The sequence below is a fragment of the Bubalus kerabau genome, chromosome X, assembly GCF_029407905.1.
Source record: "Bubalus kerabau isolate K-KA32 ecotype Philippines breed swamp buffalo chromosome X, PCC_UOA_SB_1v2, whole genome shotgun sequence".
Classification (NCBI taxonomy): domain Eukaryota; kingdom Metazoa; phylum Chordata; class Mammalia; order Artiodactyla; family Bovidae; genus Bubalus; species Bubalus kerabau.
Genome location: NC_073647.1, coordinates 82,690,234 through 82,715,039, shown reverse-complemented (window position 1 = coordinate 82,715,039; position 24,806 = coordinate 82,690,234). Strand labels below are relative to the sequence as shown.

At 36.1% G+C, this 24,806-nt stretch overlaps 1 protein-coding gene across 5 annotated transcripts in view; it reads right to left on the bottom strand.

Annotated features, from left to right (window-relative positions):
• The window catches only part of RPS6KA6 (ribosomal protein S6 kinase A6), a 191,772-nt gene that overhangs the window by 46,292 nt on the left and 120,674 nt on the right, over window positions 1-24,806 (bottom strand). For all 5 annotated transcript variants that reach the window (XM_055563519.1, XM_055563522.1, XM_055563523.1 and 2 more), the window contains 3 exons: window positions 23,840-24,001; window positions 18,187-18,263; window positions 15,706-15,823 (listed from right to left, as the gene is read on the bottom strand). In XM_055563519.1, coding sequence (XP_055419494.1) covers window positions 15,706-15,823; window positions 18,187-18,263; window positions 23,840-24,001 — 357 coding nt within the window. The remainder of the gene's footprint in view (window positions 1-15,705; window positions 15,824-18,186; window positions 18,264-23,839; window positions 24,002-24,806) is intronic.

Genomic DNA, 24,806 nt, shown 5'->3' with positions numbered 1-24,806 from the left:
CATTCAGTATCACAGTAATCCAAATCTATGCCCCAACTAGTAACGCTGAAGAAGCTAAAGTTGGACAGTTCTATGAAGACCTACAAGACCTTTTAGAACTAACACCCAAAAAAGATGTCCTTTGCATTACAGGGGACTGGAATGCAAAAGTAGGAAGTCAAGAAACACCTGGAGTTGATGAAACATGTAAAATTTCATGGATGAAACGAGTTGCCAGTCCAGGTTCAATGCACGATACTGGATGCTTGGGGCTGGTGCACTGGGATGACCCAGAGGGATGGTGTGGGGAGGGAGGAGGGAGGAGGGTTCAGGATGGGGAACACATGTATACCTGTGGCGGATTCATTTTGATATTTGGCAAAACTAATACAGTTATGTAAAGTTTAAAAAATAAAATAAAATTAAAAAAAAAAAAAAAAGAAAGAAACACCTGGAGTAACTGGCAAACTTGGTCTTGTAATACGGAATGAAGCAGGGCAAAGGCTAATAGAGTTTTGCCAAGAGAACGCACTGGTCATAGCAAACACCCTCTTCCAAAAACACAAGAGAAGACTCTACACATGGACATCACCAGATGGTCAATACCAAACTCAGATTGATTATATTCTTTGCAGCCTAAGGTGGAGAAGCTCTATACTATACAGTCAAGAAAAACAAGACCAGGTGCTGGAGCTGACTGCGACTCAGATCATGAACTCCTTATTGCCAAATTCAGACTTAAATTGAAGAAAGTAGGGAAAATCACTAGACCATTCAGGTATGACCTAATTCAAATCCCTTATGATTATACAGTGGGTGTGAGAAATAGATTTAAGGGACTAGATCTGATAGGTTGAGTGCCTGATGAACTATGGATGGAGGTTTGTGACACTGTACAGGAGACAGGGATCAAGACTATCCCCATGGAAAAGAAATGCAAAAAAGCAAAATGGCTGTCTGGGGAGGCCTTATAAATAGCTGTGAAAAGAAGGGAAGTGAAAAGCAAAGGAGAAAAGGAAAGATATAAGCATCTGAATGCAGAGTTCCAAAAAATAGCAAAAAGAGATAAGAAAGCCTTCCTCAGAGATCAATGCAAAGAAATAGAGGAAAACAGCAGGATTGGAAAGACTAGCGATTTCTTCAAGAAAATTAGAGATACCAAGGGAACATTTCATGCACAGATGGGCTCAATAAAGGACAGAAATGACATGGACCTGATAGAAGCAGAAGATATAAAGAAGAGATGGTAAGAATAAACAGAAAAACTGTACAAAAAATATCTTCATGACCCAGATAATCACGATGGTGTGATCACTCACCTAGAGCCAGATGTCCTGGACTGTGAAGCCAAGTGAGCCTTAGAAAGCATCACTACGAACAAAGCTAGTGCAGGTGATGGAATTCCAGCTGAGCTATTTCAAATCCTAAAAGATGATGCTATGAAAGTGCTGCACTCAATATGCAAGCAAATTTGGAAAAATCAGCAGTGGCCACAGGACTGGAAAAGTTCAGTTTTCATTCCAATCCCAAAGAAAGGTAATGCCAAAGAATGCTCAAACTACCACACAATTGCACTCATCTCACACGCTAGTAAAGTAATGCTCAAAATTCTCCAAGCCAGGCTTCAGCAATATGTGAACCGTGAACTTCCAGATGTTCAAGCTGGTTTTAGAAAAGGCAGAGGAACCAGAGATCAAATTGCCAACATCTGCTGGATCATCGAAAAAAGCAATAGGGTTCCAGAAAAACATCTATTTCTGCTTTATTGACTATGCCTAAGCCTTTGACTGTGTGGATCACAATAAACTGTGGAAAATTCTGAAAGAGATGGGAATACCAGAACACCTGACCTGCCTCTTGAGAAACCTGTATGCAGGGCAGGAAGCAACAGTTAGAACTGGACATGGAAAAACAGACTGGTTCCAAATAGGAAAAGGAGTCGTCAAGGTTGTATATTTTCACCCTGCTTATTTAAATTATATTCACAGTATATCATGAGAAACACTGGGCTGCAAGAAGCACAGGCTGGAATCAAGATTGCTGGGAGAAATATCAATAACCTCAGATATGCAGATGACACCACCCTTATGAGAAAGTGAAGCAGAACTAAAAAGCCTCTTGATGAAAGTGAAAGAGGAGAGTAAAAAAGTTGGCCTAAAGCTCAACATTCAGAAAACGAAGATCATGGCATCTGGTCCGATCACTTCATGGCAAATAGATGGGGAAACAGTGGAAACAGCTTCAAACTTTATTTTTTTGGGCTCCAAAATCACAACAGATGGTGATTGCAGCCATGAAATTAAAAGATGCTTACTCCTTGGAAGGAAATTTATGCCCAACCTAGATAGCATATTCAAAAGCAGAGACATTAGTTTGCCAACAAAGGCTATGGTTTTTCCAGTGGTCATGTATGGATGTGAGAGTTGGACTGTGAAGAAAACTGAGTGCCAGAGAATTGATGCTTTGAACTGTGGTGTTGGAGAAGACTCTTGAGAGTCCCTTGGACTGCAAGGAGATCCAACCAGTCCATTCTAAAGGAGATCAGTCCTGGGTGTTCTTTGGAAGGAATGATGCTAAAACGAAACTCCAGTACTTTGGCCACCTCATGCGAAGAGTTGACTCATTGGAAAAGACTCTGATGCTGGGAGGGATTGGGGGCAGGAGGAGAAGGGGACGACAGAGGATGAGATGGCTGGATGGCATCACTGACTCGATGGACTGAGTTTGAGTGAACTCTGGGAGTTGGTGATGAACAGGGAGGCCTGGCGTGCTGCAGTTCATGGGGTCGCCAAGAGTCCGACATGACTGAGCGACTGAACTGAATAAATAATAAGCTTTGGTATACTTAATTTCTAAGTATTTCTTAATTTCTAAGAACAGAAGTGTGTGAATAATAACACCTTTATTCTGAGCCTTCTACTATTAAAGGTTATAAACCTCTTTTTTCTTCATTCAATCCACAGAAGCTAAGCCATTTAAGTTTTTCTTCCTCCAGGAAATCTTCCCTTGTATGTGGTAGACTGAAAAGAGCATTGGACTAAAAATCAATTCCAGCTATGCCACTCAGTGTATGACTATGGAAAAGATAAATTCAACCCATCTTTGTTTACTTATATGCAAAATGATGGACTAGATCCCATCTAGCTCTAGAATCTATGACTTATAAACACATGACAAAACACTTCATTTAAAAGCAAGTTCAAAACAGAAAAGAAGTATTTACATAAAACCAGACTACTTATTTCAAATTTACAGCCATGCACAATAAGAAATAATTTATATCTATATGTTAGACAAAAGAATCTTACAGTGTAAATTAACAATGGAAGGTATATCTGAAGAAAGATTAAATAGCTTGTGAAAAGAGCATTCAATTAATATTTACTATGCTAGGCAATGCAAAAATTAATATGACATTTAAAGCTCCCTCAGTGGGAAAAATAAAAATATTCACATGAATTTATAGCCAGGGAGAATGTGATTAAGTACTAATACTCCAATAAAGTACACAAAATACAGTAATAGGAACACAGTTGAGGAAAAATGCAAGCTGCTTTTTTTAAGGATCAAGGGAGGAAGCCATAAATTAACCCACAAGAACTTCTACTGAGAAATTCTTTTTTAGTCAAGGGTATATGAACTTGAAATAAGTAACATTTTACCTATTTCAAATATTATAAAATTTAGATAGAAATTAATCAATGTTAATAATACTTGATTATAATTAATCAGGTTATTATTGTGTTTATTTTTAATATATAGTGACACCATGAAAATGTTATTACTCTCTTGCTTCTTCTACTTTTTTGTTTACTTGATTCTTCTTTGTCCCCACTGTTTAAAAAAATGGAAGCAGCTATGTTAATGTTCTCAAAGCTTAAACTATTGCAGCAACAAGACATATAAAGCTAACATGACTTCCACTATCACCCCTACCCCACTTCTACTTTCCTATAACTCAAGGAACAAAGTCTAGGAATAATGCATCGACAGGAGGCAAACAACCATCTTTTATATGCTTCTGGTAGTGGTACTCACCAACGTCAATAAAAGCACTGTAAAGGGAAAAATAACTTGCAAGGAACTATAATTAAGTAAAATAATTGTCATGAGGTAACAGTAAATGTTACAATTTTCCACCTTAAGGGTAGCAGTGTAAGGCATGATGGGTAACTGAACAATAGCTTACACTCATCACTAATTTGAAACAGAAAAACATTTATTAGGTAAAGTATATTTAAAATGGATAACCAACAAGGTCCTACTATATAGCACATGGAACTCTGATCAATGTTATATGGCAGCCTGGATGGGAGGGTAGTTTGCAAGAGAATGGACACATGTATATGTATGACTGAGTCCCTTCGCTGTTCACCTGAAACTATTATAACATTGCTAATTGGCTATACCTCAATACAAAATAAAAAGTAAAAAAAAAAAGAAAATTAATGAATTGTTAAAATGTACAGATTCTTTAAAGTTTGTATAGCTCATTTGCTCAGTAATATGCCACCATTTTCAGAAGCATTTCAAAGACAGAACTAAAGCAATTTAATCCATAAAATGGAATACATGAAAAACTTTGTGAAATATTTTGACAGTATCCCCCAACATTTTGTGCTATGTTAATTTCTCCAGAATATCTGACTAAAAGTGGTAAGAATGAAATTGAATTTTAATATGTATTATTCCTTAGGCACTAGACAGATGAAAACATAAAGTACACAAAATATAGAAAAGCCAAAATCTAAGTACAACTGGCATATAGAGATTTCAGCATTAGCGTCACTGTTTTTAGTGTTTTTTTGTTTGTTTGTTTGTTTGTTTCATTTTTGGGTCATACTGTATGGCATGTGGGATTTGTTTCCCAACCAGGGATGGAACCTACTCGCCCTGCAATGGAAGTGCAGAGTCTTAACCACTGGACACCAGGGAAGTCCCAAACTAGTTTTTTTTGTTGTTTGTTTGTTTGTTTTTTAAAGAGCACAAGAGGTTCATGTGTATAGCTTGAAACACTGGAATTATTCATTGGGAAAATGCACTTTCTGACACACAAACTGGCTGACTAGAAAATACATATATTTAATGAATAGTTAGTAGATTCAATCATTTTATAAACGAAAACCTGACAAATGAAATTCTGGAGTTGAAAAGAATCACAGGGAAACTTAATTCCCAGATTTTGCAGAGGACAAAATGAGGAAGCTAGTTAGTAGATCAAAACTAGCATTCAGTTTTCTTGGCTTCCAATCAGGTGTTCCTTTTACTACAGTACATGGTACACTTATGTTATGGCTAAGATTTGAACACAATCCTGTTTCTATTTTTCTAATGTTTAAAAGGTAACGATAACCAAATCTCTGATTTACTTATTCTACAATGCCCAGGATACAAGATTTACTCCATAATATATCCTACAGATTAACTAATGTCCTTAGATAATTAGGTTTTATTATTAGCAGATATAAAATACAAGTAAATCTTTCTGTCTTAAAATGTTTTCTAAATCAAAATGCAGCTTAAAAGCATCAGGGTCCAATAAAACACATCCTGATAACTTTGGGGTTTTGTTTTAAAACAAATTTTTTAGCTATAAATGTAAGAATTAGTAATCAAGGCATGATCTATTATTTTTTCCCTAAATTAAATAAGGCCAGTTACTCTGAAACTTTACTAATAACAGTAGCCACAAGCTACATATGGCTATTAAGCACTTTTAAAATGTAGGAAAGTCCAAATTCAGATGGGCTTTAAGTATAACATACACACCAGAATTTGAAAACAAAGTATAAAAATAGAATTTAAAATCTCACTAATTTTTACAATTTTGAAATGAAATATTTTGGATATATTAGGTTAGATAAAATATATCATTAACATTAATTTCATCTGCTTCTTTTTATTTTTTAACATGACTACTAGAAATTTTAAAATTACATATGTGGCTTCACTACATTTCTACTGAACAGTTCTTAGCTATCATTTGCAAATATCTAGGTGCTCAAGCTGGTATTAGAAAAGGCAGAGGAACTAGAGATCAAATTGCCAACATCTTCTGGACCATGGAAAAAGCCAGAGGGTTCCACAAAAACATCAATTTCTGCTTTATTGACTATGCCAAAGCCTTTGACTGTGTGGATCACAATAAACTGTGGAAAATTCTGAAAAAGATGGGAATACCAGACCACGTGACCTGCCTCTTGAGAACCTATATGCAGGTCAGGAAGCAACAGTTAGAACTGGACATGGAACAACAGACTGGTTCCAAATAGGAAAAGGCATACATCAAGGCTGTATATTGTCACCCTGCTTATTTAACTTCTATGCAGAGTACATCATGAGAAACGCTGGGCTGCAGGCTGGAATCAAGATTTCCAGGAGAAATATCAATAACCTCAGATATGCAGAGGACACCACCCTTATGACAGAAAGTAAAGAGGAAATAAAGAGCCTCTTGATGAAAGTGAAAGAGGAGAGTAAAAAAGTTGGCCTAAAGTTCAACATTCAGAAAACTAAGATCATGGCATCTGGTCCCATCACTTCATGGCAAATATATGGGGAAACAGTGGAAAGAGTGTCAGATTTTACTTTTTTGGGCTCCAAAATCACTGCAGATGGTGACTGCAGCCATGAAATTAAAAGACGTTTACTCCTTGGAAGGAAAGTTATGACCAACCTAGATAGCATATTGAAAAGCAGAGACATTACTTTGCCAACAAAGGTCCATCTAGTCAAGGCTGTGTTTTTCCAGTAGTCATGTATGGATGTGAGAGTTGGACTGTGAAGAAAGCTGAGCGCCAAAGAATTGATGCTTTTGAACTGTGGTGTTGGAGAAGACTCTTGAGAGTCCCTTGGACTGCAAGGAGATCCAACCAGTCCATTCTCAAAGAGAGCAGTCCTGGGTGTTCACTGGAAGTACTAATGCTAAAGCTGAAACTCCAATACTTTGGCCACCTCATGCAAAGAGTTGACTCATTGGATAAGACCCTGATGCTGGAAGAGACTGGGAGCAGGAGGAGAAGGGGACGACAGAGGATGAGATGGCTGGATGGCACCACTGACTCAATGACATGATTTTGAGTAAACTCCCGGTGTTGTTGATGGACAGGGAGGCTTGGTGTGCTGTGATTCATGGGGTCGCAAAGAGTCAGACACGACTGAGTAACTGAACTGAACTGAAATGAGGTGCAACTGATAAAAATTTGTATATGCTCTAAGAATAACTTAACATTACAAAAATCACCTATATAATGAGTAGTCAACATCTGTGCTAAAGAAGATATGATGTGTAAAAATACACTAAATGCAGAAATAAAATTTAGTTGGCTTTATGTATTTTTCCTCAGTAGATTTACATTTTGCTTTTGGTTAACACTGAAACTGGTTTATATTCCTTGATCACATATGAATTGATAAGAGAGAAATGTATCCTAGAAGTATGGTAAAAAATTCAGCCTTTGTCCTCTTCTTCAATTTGCAAATGTATGTGAGTTGACTTAAAAATAAATACTGTGATTTAAAAACAAATACTGTAGGGCAGTCCTAAGATGGTGGAGGAATAAGACGGGGAGACCACTTTCTCCCCAACAAATTCATCAAAATAACATTTGAACGCTGAGAAAATTCCACAAAACAACTTCTGAATGACTGCAGAGGACATCAGGCGCCCAGAAAAGCAGCCCATTGTCTTCGAAATGAGGTAGGAAATAATATAAAAGACAAAAAGAGAGACAAAAGATGTAGGGACAGAGCTCCGTGCCAGGAAGGGAGTTTAAAAAAGAGAGAAATTTCCAAACATCAAGAAACACTCTCACTGCCAAGTCTGTTGCGAGCCTTGGAATGACAGAGGGCAACATAACTGGGAGAAAAATAAATAAATAATTAAAACCCACAGATTATGTGCCCAACGGTAACTCCCCCAGTGGAGAAGCAGCGCAGACGCCTACATTCGCCACTAGCAAGCCAGGGCTGGGCAGGGAGGCATGGGCTGCATTGCTTAGAGTAAGGACCAGGCCTGAATAGCCCGAGGGCAATCTAAGGGAACTAACTTGGGATAGCAAACCAGACTGTGGGATAACTACCACGTGAACAGCCCTAACCTGAGACACTGCCAGGCCTGCTCACAGAACAAAGGACTGAGCAGAGCCAGCTGGCTGCAGACCGGTCCATCCCCCTCCAGTGACAGGCAGAGAGGGCAGCCAGAGCCAGAAGGGGGCAATCGTGGCCCCAGAGAGGCATTATCTACCAAAATGCAAGCAGGCTTCTTTGCTAATCAAGACTTCTTAGGATTCTGGACAGTCAACATCTGTCTGAGAAGGTGAACCAGTTGTACACCCAGAAAACCGAGTTGCAGGCATGGGGGAGGTGATAAGTCACAGGGACTGCGCTCACCAAACACCTGGTCACCTGAGCTGCTCGGACCTGGGAAGGGCACAAAATGCAGGCCTAACCGAGTCTGCACCTCTGAGAACTACCCAAGTACCTGAACCTGAGCGGCTTAGACCTGGGAAGTGCATACAACCCAGGGTCGGCCTCAGACAGTTCCCAGCAGAGCAACCTAGAGCCTAAGCAGTGTAGGCTGGGATAGCACACACGTCATGAGTGGGGGCAAACCCAGTGTGGCTGAGACACTGCGAGCACATGCCAGTGTTATTTGTTTGCAGCGTCTCTCCCTCCCCACAGCACGACTGAAACAGTGAGCCTAAAAAAGTGTCCACCACTGCCCCCTTGTGCTAGGGTGGAAATTAGACACTGAAGAGACCAGCAAACAGAAGAAGCTAAAACAGAGGGAACCTCCTTGGAAGTGACAGGTGCAATACATTAAAACCCTGTAGTTAGTACAGACTACATAGGAAGGGGCCTATAGATCTTGAGAAATATAGACTGGATCAAGGAACTATCTGAAAATGAACTGACCCCACACTGCCCACAACACCACCAGAGAAAGTCCTAGATATATTTTTACTATTTTTACTATCATTCTTCAATTTAATTTTTTTTAATTTTAAGTCCTCTATTACTTCTTTAATTTTCATTTTTATAACCTACTATTCTTTGCAAAAAAAAAAGAGACACTTTTTTAAAGCAAACTTCATATATATATATATTTTTTTTATAATTTTTGTGACTTTTTTTTCTTTAATATTGTATTTTTGAAAGTCCAACCTCTACTCTAGATTTTTAATCTTTGCTTTCTGGTATTTATGATCAATTTTGTACTTTTAAGAACCCAATCTTCAGTACCCATTTTTACTTGGGAGCGAGATTACTGGCTTGACCGCTCTCTCCCCCTTTGGACTCTCCTTTTTCTCCACCAGGTCGCCTCTATCTCCTCCCTCCCCCTTCTCTTCTCTATCCAACTCTGTGAATCTCTTTGTGTGTTCCAGATGGTGGAGAACACTTAGGGAACTGATTACGGGCTGAATCTGTCTCTCTTCTTTTGATTCCCCCCTTTATCCTCCTGGCCACCTCTGTCTCCTTCCTCCCTCTTCTCTGTATAACTCCATGAACATCTCTGAGTGGTCCAGACTGTGGAGGGCACATAAGGAAGTGATTCCTAGCTAGCCTGCTCTCTCCTCTTTTGATTACACCTCATCTCATCCTGATCACCTCTATCTCCCTCCTCCCTCTTCTCCATGTAACTCTGTGAATCTATCTGGGTGTCTCCACTGTGGAGAAACATTTCATCTTTAACCTAAATGTTTCATCAATGGAACTGTATAGATGAAAAAGTCTTGAGGCTACTGTAAAAATAAGATGGGAAACCAGAAGCAGAAGGCTTAAATCCAAATCCTGAGAACACCAGAGAACTCCTGACTCCAGGGAACATTAATCAATAGGAGCTAATCAAACACCTCCATACCTACACTGAAACCAAGCACCACCCAAGGGCCAACAAGTTCCAGAGCAAGACATACCACGCAAATTCTCCAGCAACACAGGAACATAGCCCTGAGCTTCAATATACAGGCTGCCCAAAGTCACTCCAAACCCACTGACATCTCATAACTCAGTACTGGACACTTCATTGCACTCCAGAGAGAAGAAATCCAGCTCCACCCACCAGAACACAGACACAAGCTTCCCTAACCAGGAAACCTTGACAAGCCACCTGTACAACCCCACCCACACCCAGGAAACTCCACAATAAAGAGAACTCCACAAACTGCCAGAATACAAAAAGGCCACCCCAAACACAGCAATATAAACAAGAGGAAGAGACAGAGGAATACCCAGGAGGTAAAGGAACAGGATAAATGCCCACCAAACCAAACCAAAGAGGAAGAGATAGGGAATCTACCTGATAATTCCAAATAATGCTAGTGAAAAAGATCCAAAATATTGAAAACAAAATGGACTCACAGATAAATAGCCTGGAGACAAGAATGGAGAAGATGCAAGAAAGGTTTAACAAGGACCTAGGAGAAATAAAAAAGTCAATATATAATGAATAATACAATAAATGATATCAAAACACTCTGTTTTCAGAGTGTAGAATAACGGAGGCAGAAGAAAGGATTAGTAAAGTAGAAGATAGAATGGTACAAATAAATCAATCAGAGAGGAAAAAAGAAAAATGAATTAAAAGAAATGAGGACAATCTCAGAGACCTCTGGGACAATGTTAAATGCCACAACGTTCAAATCATAGGAGTCCCAAAAGAAGAAGACAAAAAGAAAGGCCATGAGAAAATACCTGAGGAGATAATAGTTGAAAACGTCCCTAAAATAGGGAAGGAAATAATCAGCCAAGTCCAAGAAACCCAGAGAGTCCCAAATAGGATAAACCCAAGGTGAAACACCCCAAGACACATATTAATCAAATTAACAAAGATCAAACACAAAGAAAAATATTAAAAGCAGCAAGGGAAAAACAACAAATAACACACAAGGGGATTCCCATAAGGATAACAGCTGATCATTCAACAGAAACTCTTCAGGCCAGGAGGGAATGGCAAGACATACTTAAAGTGATGAAAGAAAATAACCTACAGCCCAGACTACTGTACCCAGCAAGGATCTATTTCAAATATGAAGGAGAAATCAAAAGCTTTACAGACAAGCAACAGCTGAGAGAATTCAGCACCACCAAACCAGTTCTTCAACAAATGCTAAAGGATCTTCTCTAGACAGGAAACACAGAAAGGGTGTATAAACTAGAATCCAAAATAAAAAAGTAAATGGCAACAGGATCATACTTATTAATAATTACCTTAAATGTAAATGGGTTGAATGCCCCAACCAAAAGACAAAGCCTGGCTGAATGGATACAGAAACAATACCCCTATATATGTTGTCTACAAGAATACCTACCTCAAAAAAAGGGACACCTACAGACTGAAAGTGAAAGGTTGGAAAAAGATTTTCCACGCAAATAGAGACCAAAAGAAAGCAGGAGTAGCAATACTCATATCAGATGAGTATTTAAAACAAAGGCTGTGAAAAGAGACAAAGAAGGACACTACACAGTGATCAAAGGATCAATCCAAGAAGAAGATATAACAATTATAAAAATATATGCACCCAACATAGGAGCACCGCAATACGTAAGACAAATGCTAACAAGTATGAAAGGGGAAATTAACAATGACACAATAATAGGGGGAGACTTTAATAACCCACTTACACCTATGGATAGATCAACTAAACAGAAAATTAACAAGGAAACACAAGTTTTAAACGATACAATACACCAGTTAGACCTAATTGATATCTATAGGACATTTTACCCCAAAACAATGAATTTCACCTTTTTATCAAGTGTACACGGAACCTTCTCCAGGATAGATCACATCCTGGGCCATAAATCTAGCCTTGGTAAATTCAAAAAAATTGAAATCATTCCAAGCATCTTTTCTGACCACAATGCAGTAAGATTACATCTCAATTGCAGGACAAAAGCTATTAAAAATTCCAACATATGGAGGCTGAACAACACGATGCTGAATTATCAACAAATCACAGAAGAAATAAAAAAATAAATCCAAACATACATAGAAATGAATGAAAATGAAAACACAACAACCCAAAACTGTGGGACACTGTAAAAGCAGTGCTAAGGGGAAGGTTCATAGCAATACAGGCATACCTCAAGAAAAAAGTGAAATAAATAACTTAACTCTACACCTAAAGCAACTAGAAAAGGAAGAAATGAAGAACCCCAGGGTTACTAGAAGTAAAGAAATATTAAAAATTAGGGCACATGATATTATACATGTTTCAATGCCATTTTCCCAAATCATCCTACCCTTGCCCTCTCCCAGAGTCCAAAAGACTGTTCTATACATTTGTGTCTCTTTTGCTGTCTTGCATACAGGGTTATTGTTACCATCTTTCTAAATTCCATATATATGTTAGGGAACATGTGTACACCCGTGGTGTATTCATGTTGATGTATGGCAAAACCAATACAATATTGTAAAGTAATTAGCCTCCAATTAAAATAAATACATTAAAAAAATTAGGGCAGAAATAAATGCAAAAGAAACAAAAGAGACCACAGCAAAAATCAACACAACCAAAAGTGTTTCTTTGAGAGGATAAATAAAATTGACAAAACATTAGCCAGACTCATCAAGAAACAAAGAGAGAAAAATCAAATCCATAAAATTAGAAATGAAAATGGAGAGATCACAACAGACAACACAGAAATACAAAGGATCATAAGAGGCTACTATCAGCAATTATATGCCAATAAAATGGACAACATGGAAGAAATGGACCAATTCTTAGAAAAGTACAACTTTCCAAAACTGAACCAGGAAGAAATGGAAAATCTCAACAGACCCATCACAAGCACGGAAATTGAAACTGTAATTAGAAATCTTCCAGCAAACAAAAGCCCAGGTCCAGATGCCTTCACAGTTGATTTCTACCAAAATTTAGAGAAGGGCTAACACCTATCCTACTCAAACTCCTCCAGAAAATTGCAGAGGAAGGTAAACTTCCAAACTCATTCTCTGAGGTCACCAACACCCAATACCAAAACCTGAAAAAGATGCCACACACACAAAAAAAAGAAAGAAAACTACAGGCCAATATCAAGGATGAACAAAGATGCAAAAATCCTTAACAAAATACTAGCAATCAGAATCCAACAACACATTAAAAAGATCATACATCATGACCAACCGGGCTTTATCCCAGGGATGCAAGGATTCTTCAATATCCGCAAATCAATCACTGTAATACACCACATTAACAAATTGAAAAATAAAACACATATGATTAATAGATGCAGAGAAAGCCTTTGACAAAATTCAACATCCAATTATGATAAAAACCGTCCAGAAAGCAGGAATAGAAGGAACATACCTCAACGTAATAAAAGCTATATATGACAAACCCATAGCAAACATTATCCTCAATGGTGAAAAATTGAAAGTATTTCCCCTAAAGTCAGGAACAAGATAAGAGTGCCCACTCTGACTACTACTATTCAACATAGTTTTGGAAGTTTTGGCCACAGAAATCAGCAGAAAAAGAAATAAAAGGAATCCAGATTGGAAAAGAAGAAGTAAAAGTCTGTTTGCAGATGACATGATCCTCTACATAGAAAACCCTAAAGGCTCTACCAGAAAATTACTAGAGCTAATCAATGACTATAGTAAAGTTGCAGGATATAAAATCAACACACGAAATCCCTTGCATTCCTATACACTAAAAATGAGAAAACAGAAAGAGAAATTAAGGAAACAATTCCATTCACCATTGCAACAAAAAGAATAAAATACTGAGGAAAATATCAACCTAAATAAACAAAAGACCTATATATAGAAAACTATAAAACACTCGCGAAAGAAATCAAAGATGATATAATAGATGGAGAAATATACCGTGTTCATGGATCGGAAGAATAAATACAGTGAAAATGAGTATACTACCCAAAGCAATCTATAGATTCCATGCAATCCCTATTAAGCCACCAATGGTATTTTTCACAGAGCTAGAAGAAATAATTTCACAATTTGTATGGAAATACAAAAAAACCTCGAATAGCCTAAGCAATCTTGAGAAAGAAGAATGGACCTGGAGGAATCAACCTGCCTGACTTCAGGCTCTACTACAAAGCCACAGTCATCAAGACAGTATGGTACTGGCACAAAGACAGAAATATAGATCAATGGGACAAAATAGAAAGCCCACAGTTAAATCCATGCACCTATGGACACCTTATCTTTGACAAAGGAGGCAAGAATATACAATGGAGAAAAGACAATCTTTTTAACAAGTGGTGCTCGGAAAACTGGTCAACCACTTGTAAAAGAATAAAACTAGAACACTTTCTAACACCATACACAAATATAAACTCAAAATGGATTAAAGATCTAAACATAAGACCAGAAATTATACAACTCCTAGAGGAGAACATAGGCAAAACACTCTCCGACATAAATCATAGCAGGATCCTCTATGACCCACGTCCCAGAATATTGGAAATATAAGCAAAAATTAACAAATGGGATCTAATTAAAATTGAAAGCTTCTGCACAACAAAGAAAACTATAAGCAAGGTGAAAAGACAGCCTTCAGAATGGGAGAGAATAATAGCAAATGAAGCAACTGACAACGAATTAATCTCAAAAATATACAAGCAACTCCTACAGCTCAATTCCAGAAAAATAAACGACCCAATCAAAAAATGGACCAAAGAACTAAACAGACATTTCTCCAAAGATGACATACAGATGGCTAACAAACACATGAAAAGATGCTCAACATCACTCATTATCAGAGAAATGCAAATCAAAACCACAATGAGGTACCATTTCACACCAATCAGAATGGCTGCTATCCAAAAGTCTACAAGCAATAAATCGTGGAGAGGGTGTGGAGGAAGGGGATCCCTCCTATACTGTTGGTGGGAATGCAAACTAGTACAGCCACTATGGAGAACAGTGTGGAGATTCCTTAAAAAACTGGAAATAGAACTGCCATACGACCCAGCAATCCCACTGCTGGGCATACACACTGAGGAAACCAGAAGGGAAAGATGCACGTATACCCCAATGTTCATCGCAGCACTGTTTATAATAGCCAGGACATGGAAGCAACCTAGATGTCCATCAGCAGACAAATGTATAAGAAAGCTGTGGTACATATGCACAATGGAGTATTACTCAGCCATTAAAAAGAATACATTTGAATCCATTCTAATGAGGTAGATGAAACTGGAGCCTGTTATACAGAGTGAAGTAAGCCAGAAAGAAAAACACCAATACAGTATATTAATGCATATATATGGAATTTAGAAAGATGGTCACGATAACCCTGTATGTGAGACAGCAAAAGAGAAACAGATGTATAGAACAGTCTTTTGGACTCTGTGGGAGAGGGAGAGGGTGGGGTGATTTGGGAAAATGGCATTGAAACATGTATAATATCATATGTGAAACGAATGACCAGTCCAGGTTCGATGCATGATACAGGATGCTTGGCGCTGGTGCACTGGGATGACCCAGAGTGATGATATGGGGAGAGAGGTGGGAGGGGGCGTTCAGGATGGGGAACATGTGTACACCCATGGTGTATTCATATTGATGTATGGCAAAACCAATAAAGTATTATAAAGTAATTAGCCTCCAATTAAAATAAATAAATTTATATAAAAAAAAACAAATACTGGCATAAAACACCATCTGACACTCTGCAAATGCCGACGGCTATAAACTTAAAAGATTTCGGCAATTAACAGTTCAACAAAACAAAACATATTTATAATTTATACCTTTGCTCCATCTGAAATACTGTCCCAGTTTCCACCACTCAAAGAGAACTTTCCATTGCCTATACGCAGCAATATCTCTTCAGGAGTATCATTGGGCCCATTAGCAAAGGGAGTGTAGCTATTAATAAAAAAGATTTAAATATACATGAAGGCCTAACATACATATTAAATCTAATTGAAAATGATGAGTATAGAACTACAAGCATATATTTACAATAGAAAATTAAGAATATCACCTAAAATTTTCCTTTACTGTTCATATAAAATTTTACCTTCCAATGAACTTAATGATTTATATAATGAAATGAAAAGTCTTGCCTACATCAATTTTTTTTTACCTTTGATCTGTGAATCAGTGAAAAATAAAGGTAGTTGTATGTAACAATACATTCTGAAAATCAACACAAATTTTTATTCACAGGCATAAGTTAGGAAACCAAATATACCTACTATGAAGAAAGTAATTTTATACATTTATTGAATAGGCTCAAATTTATCAATATTATCAGTGAAAACAAAGTAACAATATTTTTAACTAATGTCTATGAAAAACTGGTTAAATATATCAATATAATAGAAAAATCCTTTATAGCCATTAAAATTATTACATGGATCAGCAGTCACAGATAGGAAAACAAATACACTGTATGAAGTTAAAGTGGTTTAGAACTTTATTATAGAATGACAAAAAGTGGTCACTTTTGTACCATTTTAAGAAATGGTACCATTTTAATGGTACCTTTTTAAAAATGTTATTCAGATTTGGGAATAGAAAGATTTATGGCTAAAAAGTATGAGAAAGATGCCTTAATATGTTAATTCCCTCATAGTTGAGATAACACTAAACACACATACCTATGCACATACACACAGAATGCTTTGTTTAGTCATAAAGTAAGTATTTGAAAGTACCTGCTGCTGCTAAGTCGCTTCAGTCGTGTCCGACTCTGTGCGACCCCAGAGACGGCAGCCCACCAGGTTTCCCGTCCCTGGGATTCTCCAAGCAAGAACACTGGAGTGGGTTGCCATTTCCTTCTCCAATGCATGAAAGTGAAAAGTGAAAGTGAAGTCGCTCAGTCGTGTCCGACTCTTAGCGACCCCATGGACTACAGCCCACCAGGCTCCTCCATTCATGGGATTTTCCAGGCAAGAATACTGGAGTAGGGTGCCATTGCCTTCTCCGTTTGAAAGTACCTATCTGGAAATGATATCCAATGGTTTGAAACCAATACTGCTGACTGCTGTTAACATGCAAACATTAGCTACTCTTAACTTTTAGCACTTGCTGTGGTCTATAACTAAATATTTTGCACATATTTAAAAGTACATGAAATATACTGACATATGTGATTATGGTCAATCCAATAAATAACTTGGAGTCACTATTTTCCTAACTTATCTTTATAAATCTCATGCTATGGCAAGCATATTTAATTATCAGTTCAGTTCAGTTCAGTCACTCAGTTGTGTCTGACTCTTTGTGACCCCATGGACCACAGCACGCCAGGCCTCCCTGTCCATCACCAACTCCCGGAGTTCATCCAGACTCATGTGCATTGAGTTGGTGATGCCATCCAACCATCTCCTCCTCTGTCATTCCCTTCTCCTCCTGCCCTCAATCTTTATATTTAATTATACTAAATGCCTTTTTAAAGCAGGAGAAGGAAATGGCAACCCACTTCAGTTTTCTTGCCTGGAAAACTCCATGCACCAAGGAGCCTGGTGGGCTAAAGTCCAAGGGGTCTCAAAGAGTTGGCCACAACCAAGCACATCAGCACAGCCTTTTTAAAAAAGTCATACCTAAGGACATTTTGATTACATTCAAATTCTATTATGCATTAGACTTTGCTAAACCTAGCCTTTATCTACAGTTATAAACGTTTACTTCTAAATAAAAGTGCTACTTATTATTAAGAATAAAATAGCACTTGTATTATTTATAAACTAACAGTATTCAACATAATCCAATGGCTACATTTTTTAGTATTTCTTTATTCTTTTAACACATCTGCATGTGTTTCTGTATTTTAATATTCTGTTACTATTTTATGTAGGTTTGTTATAAAGCTCAATCACACTGAATCTCTACTGCCAAGAGAACCAAAATTCAAGTACTTAAAAAAAAATAACATCAGCAAGTTCAGTGGGTAAGCACCTGTTGAACTGTGAAATGATTTTATACTAAGGTAAACATTTTGAAAATGTAATACACTTAAACATAATTCTTATCAAAATAAGAATATATGCTTTATTTTTAGAAGTTTTATTCCCAGTTGAACAACCTTTTAATTATGTGTCTAAATAATGCCTCATTAAACACCTTATGTTTTTGTAAATTTTATAAGTATACAATATATAATATTTTAGAATACTGATAGCATTTTCCTTAAGGTAATTTTCATCTGTCCTCTTTCTAGATGAAAATATACAAGTGAAATTCAAATAATGATGTGAATTAATTTGAATATATAAATTTCTTACCCAGCCAACATTGTATAAAAAAGGACTCCCAGACTCCAAATATCACAAGCAGCATCATAGCCTTGTTGCATAAGAACCTGAGAAAGGAAATACTCATTATCTGGTACTACTCAGTATAACTCAGTTTTGTCATCTAAAAAAAAATTGTGTTTCTAATAATCTCACAAATGCTCACAATTTAAAAACTTAGCTCATTTTAATATTTTCAAAATTAATTAACTTAAAGGCAAAGTTTTCTGCAATTAACAAACATTCAATAAGTGAATATTAATAAGGTAATTAAGCAATATGAGTGATACAAAAAAAAAATCCTTTTTTAAGATATGATTCCTGACCTCAATGAACCTTCACTCCACCTCTTAGGCAAATCAGACATATCAAAATTTAAAACAACATGTACAGAGAGCTTCATATATTACACAGAATATTGAATTTTATTTTATTTTATTTTTTCAGAATATTGAATTTTAACCCTGACACTGATTTTATGAGATAGATATTATTTCCATTTTGAAGATGAGAAAACTGGGGCAAATGTTAAGTAATTTGCCTGCTATCACAAACCTAATGAGTGGTGGAGCACTTACTCTAGAGCCTGTGCCTTTAACATCTATGATAATTGCTTCTCTACTGCACAGGAGATGGTAAGATCATATATAATCTTATGAAAGCAAGATGAATTTATATTTTACAAAAAAGACTCATGTCTTTAAAAATTAGTATATTTCTGGATCAGAAACACACATTTGATAAATTCTGAATGGTTTCATTAATTTTGATATCATAATTTAGGTAGCTCTTTTTTCTCTTGAGGCTAGCGTTAAATAAATATGTTAAATAAATAACATAGTCATTATATATTCATGTGAATTTTCCCTGTGAATTTAATAGCTAGTCTGAGGTGAAATGAGCTCTTTTTATTAAATTTAGAAAAACAAACCCACTGATAAAGCCTTTGTAAATAGAAGCAAAATAGAAACATTATTAACGCATTAATACTGGGGACTGCATAATCACCAGAATGGACATTTCATTTATAAAAGTCTAAACATATTAATACTTGGCTATGACAATGGCAAAATATGAATAATAAATATCTACCTTAAAATTCAGGGTATATATTTATTATAATTTCTATATTTATATATAAAAATATATAAATTTATTTAATATAAATTTATATATTTATAAAATTTATGTATTTTATTAAATGTTATGTATTAAATTAAATTTGTATATCTTATATATTAAATTAAATTTATATATATTTATAAAATTTATATATTTTATTAAATTTTATATATTAAATTATATTAAAATTTATATATTTTATTAAATTTTCTATATTTATAAATTTATATATAAATTAAAATTTATAAAAAATATATATTTTATTAAATTTTCTATATCTATAAATTTATTATAATTTATATATACTTATATTTATAATGTTTTTTCCATAGTCAAAGTATATAAGAACACACATATGTACAAACTTGAGAAGCTGAAGAGGTTATCAAAATACCTGTATAACTGGCTAATATAAATAACACAAGTGGAGACTACAAAGGCCCTAATAAATAATAAGGTAGAGCTAAAACAATTCACATCATGATAAGTCTAACCTGGCATCCTCTAGTGAAACATAAACCTCTCTTGCTTTATTCCCCTTCTATCTTTCCCCTTCTCGTGAATTCTCACAGTTCTGGGCATCACCATGTTTTCTCTGGTTCCCTTAGGACAGTATTTTTAAAGGTTCCCAGATGATCCAGTGCACAACCAAGATTGAGGGACTGCTTAGGAACTTCTTGTTCAGGCAAGGTTTAAATAGTGAGTCAGCAATAGGTATTGCGTACTCCCATAACCTTCCAAGTTAATGAGAAGAAAGGCACTAGAGGTGTCATATTGCTTAATGTAATTAGGGTCAACCATGAAAAACCTGTTTCAGTTTTACCACACACAAACCCAGTTTGTCTGACTAAAGAAGAGGTAGTCTACTTTTATTCTAGAGCAGGTCTCAAAGTCCTATAATAATAAGAATATACAGCCATAAAAGAAACAAGACATTGTGGCGGGATGAATCCAAGTGCTAAGTTGCTTCAGTCCTGTCCGACTCTGTGCGGCCCTATGGACCATAGCCCACCAGGCTCCTCTGTCCACTAGATTATCCAGGCAAGAATACTGAAGTGGGTTGCCATGCCCTTCTCCATGGGACCTTCCCAACCCAGGGTTCGAACCCAGATCTCTTATGCTTCTGGCATTGGCAGGTGGGTTCTTTACCACTAGAGCCACCTGGGAAGCCTAAGAATGAAAGAGTACTGTGTAAAAAGTAACGTGTTTCACACCTTCTTATTTGCATAAAGTTAAATACAAAGAAGACAGAAGTCAGAATTAAAGTATTTACTGACGTTACCTTCTCTCTCATTTGGCTTCCCAAATGAGCAAAATGTAAGAGATTCTCATTTCCTTTGCTCTGAAGTTCAAATTAATTCATATTTGTAGCAAAATACATGAAAGCCCAAAGCCAGAGCAGGGCAGAGTAATTTCACATTGACTTTTTTTTTTTTTTTTTTGGCTGTGCTGGGTCTTGGTTGCAGCATGTGGGATCTTCACTGCAGCACGCAGGCTTTTGGTTGCAGCATGAGGGATCTAATTCCCTGACCATGCCTCCTGCATTGGGGAACATGGAGCCTTAACCACTGTACCACCAGGGAAATCCCTCACATTTACTTATGTAAAAGAATTGCAGACACAGCATCCATCCAATGTATTGTAAATTCTTTTAGTTCAGGATCATTCTTAGACCTCAGTAGGCATTAAATATTGGTTGAATATTAAGATAGATTTGCTTTTTAAAAAAGAATAAAATATTTTTGAGATATATTAATTTTTGTGAAATAGCCATAATAGAAAAGTACATCTATTAAGTAAGTCTAAGAAGGTGACTAAATTGATGCATATCAAAAAAGGAATGAATTATTCCTTACTTATTGTTAAGCTGAAATTGTACTATTAATTTGTCTCTCTTTTAGCAAGTAAGGGCTTTTTATGCACTGTGATGAAATAATGAATTTATATTCTCATAAATGCTATTATTGAACTTCCCACATGGATCAGTAGTAAAGAATCCACCTGTCAATGCAGAAAGCGCAGGAGACGAAAGTTCAATCCCTGAGTCAGGAAGATCCCCTGGAGGATAAAATGGTAACTCACTCCAGTATTCTTGTATGGGAAATCCCATGGAGCCTGTCTGGCTACAGTCCATGGGGCCACAAGGAGTTGGACATGACTGAGAAACTGCACACGCATGCACAAATGTTATTATTTATTCAAATATCTACATGGACACTTGAATCTTTCTCATTCTAGTTTAAAAGATAACACATTTCATACAATTCACTAATAATTTTTGAAAGAGTCTGAAATTGAAGAAACAAATCTTACCCCAAACCTCTGTTTTATAACCATTAATAAATATGCATTCATTGCTGGCAGAGACCTCAGACTTGATAATAAAACTTTTCAAAGCATTTTGAAAATAAAAGTAATATCCTAGCCAAAGGTAGTTCAGACATTAGAGGCATTAGTTACACAGAAGTGGTCTCTACTTGCCTACCTGAAAACCTTCACTATTACAATGCTGAAAGTGTCTAACTACAATGGAAGTCTATTAGGATAAAAAGCATCAGTGAGCTATATCCTACTCTGCAGACTTGCACTCACTTGAAAATGTTTATCTAACCATTAATCTAAACATAGACATGTATATTTTTCATTTTACTGTCTGTGTATAAGATCTTTATTTGGGACACATTCACTCTTAACCTTTTCCAGGGAAAAGTACCCATTATACCAAGGAATCTAGGTCCACAAGATTAAGTGAATATTAAAAAAATCAGCTATTAAAATGGTTATTCTATAATCTACTATTGTGTCTACTGCATAAATATACTATAACATTTATGACTATATATTCTATATTTTATAGAAGAGCCTTATTCTATATTTGTATTCTATAAAAATATTAAAATGTCCTAGAAAAGCTAATTTTTTAAATGTCTAAGTTATATCCCTTACACCTGAGGGCCTTACAATAACCCCTTCTTGGATCATGCATGCATATCAATTTTCTATGAGTATACTTAAAATGTAGATTAAAGCACATCCTCTGGACACATATAATTTCTTATAGGGCAAATCTTATAAAAACCCTATAAAGCAGGTGTTATATTTCTTCCTCAACATTAACATCTTAAAGGAAGATTAAATAAAATTTAACATGGGGATTTCTCATTATTAGAAACTTACTTTCCCACTTTCTACATTTTTATTTTCATCACTAGAAATATTATTTTTCTAATAGCTACATTAAATACAGACATTGATATTTAAATATAAGAAATATGTTTATATTTTTATAGAAATATAAACAGTATAAAATATTTTATATCTTATGTGCAATGTTTTCCAGAAGAGCTAGTATTTAGTGTAAAAAAAATAAAAATATGCACATGAGGTAAGAATTCATCCTCAAATTATTTTAATCTTCCTCTGACTTGAAAAACTCTATTTTTCAAATCTGAGGATATCTGTGTACTTGGATTTATGTTAAACATATGATAATTCATGAGTGAGCATTGTTTGTACCATTTAAGAATAATTCTTGACTTTTACAAACAAAACTTATAAAGAATCTATATAACCAATGCCATCCCTGATTCATTTTTTAATCAATTATACTTTTATTGTGGTGGGAACTGTTACCATCAAAGCTTCCATCCCCATTATCAGAACTGACAAGACTGTTGGAGCTTGCCAAATGTTAAACATGCACCCCTTGCCTTCCTCAGCATCATCTTTCTGGACTCTACTCTTTAAGATCTACATATGAATGTTATCTGCCAAGAAAAACCTCACTGTTTATAAAAATCCCCATAAAGCTGTTTTCTTCACGAATTAGAAGATCTTAAAATCAGGGATGGCACTGCCTGTGTTATGTATAATTCTAAACAATATAAATCACCTCATGTTCAGCACAAACCAAAATATCTGAAAACCTATCCTGACTTTGTGAATGCTGGGTCTTAAAAAAATCATTTAAGTACTTTGAGTCTCAGTGTCCTCATTTAGAATATTTAATATGTTGAAGGTAGAGTTACCTCTACTCTCTGGCCAGTTCTAAAACGGTATGATTCTGAAACCATTATAAAAGCCAACAGAATAGAACAATGTGATTATTATATTCAGGTTGGTTGCAGATGCTAGTTATTAGTCTAAATATTTATATTGAGCATTATCAGAATTCAATGATTTAAAGAGCTTTATAGTTGGGAAAGGGCTTCTCTGGTGGCTCAGACAGTAAAGAAGCTGCCTGCAACGCAGGAAACTTGGGTTAGATCCCTGGGTTGGGAAGATCCCCTGGAGGAGGAAATAGCAACCCACTCCAGTATTCCTGCCTGCAGAATTCCATGGACAGAGGAGCCTAGCGGGCTACAGTACATGGGGTCACAGAGTTGGACATGACTGAGTGATTAACACAAAGGACAAGATCACTTGGCTTTTACTACCTACCATAAAGCTGACATAAAAGACACCAAATGTAGTCAACTAAAGGAAAAGAATAAAAGGCAAATACTGAAGTTTTAAAGAATACCTCAGGTGCTACAAAGTTTGCAGTATAGCATGGAGTTAACAGAAGTCCATTCTCTCCTCGAAGTTGTTTTGCAAACCCAAAATCACAGATCCTAATGGAGTCTGCATTGGCTGATTCATCCATGTATAAAATATTACTAGGTTTAAGATCACGATGAACAACCTTGAACATTAAAAAAAAAAAAAAAAAAAGGATGACATTTCTATAGCTAACTATCTAAGTTAATATATTTTCAGGAAATGAAACTGTCTCAATCATGAAATTTTGAAAATGACACTTTCTCCAACCTTGATAGCCTAGACAACCTGAAGTATATAGGTGAATTTACCTATCAGATAGATGTGCCAGTTTTTATCAGGCCACCAGTTTTTTTAGTCATTTTCATTCTCAAAGCTGAATTCTCAATTCCACTTGTAGACATAATGAACTAAGACCCTATTCAAACCTCCTCACTATGGTAACCAAATATGAAACTTCAGTTAAAAGAAAAAAAAAAAAACTACCTTGAAGATACTGGAGAATGAGCAAAAGGAGATAAGATTCTGGTGGGGAGTACATACTTGGCTGAAGGAGGGAGTTGCATGAGTAGGTTCCCATATCTGTGGCTTTTAACAGAAAGCTAAGTACAGTTCCTATGGCACACAGTGGTAGTGAAGGGATGCAGAAAAGTCCATGATCTTTCTGGCCTGGAACACCAGAAAAGAAATGCTGGGAAACCGTGAATGCTGAGTGGAGGAATACAGTAAGGGAAAGAGCCAAAATGGATCCTTGAATAAAAAATGTGTAAAGGAAGCTCAAATGACAAAAGATCTAAACAGAAACCACAGCTGCTGCTGAAAAAGCAGAGCTTTCAGTGCAAACCTTAAGAAAATTACCCACAATAATCATTGGAGAAAAAAATAACAGAATATAACAAATCTCCACAAGTTAAAATTCAAAAGTGCAGTACACAATCCAAAATTTTCTG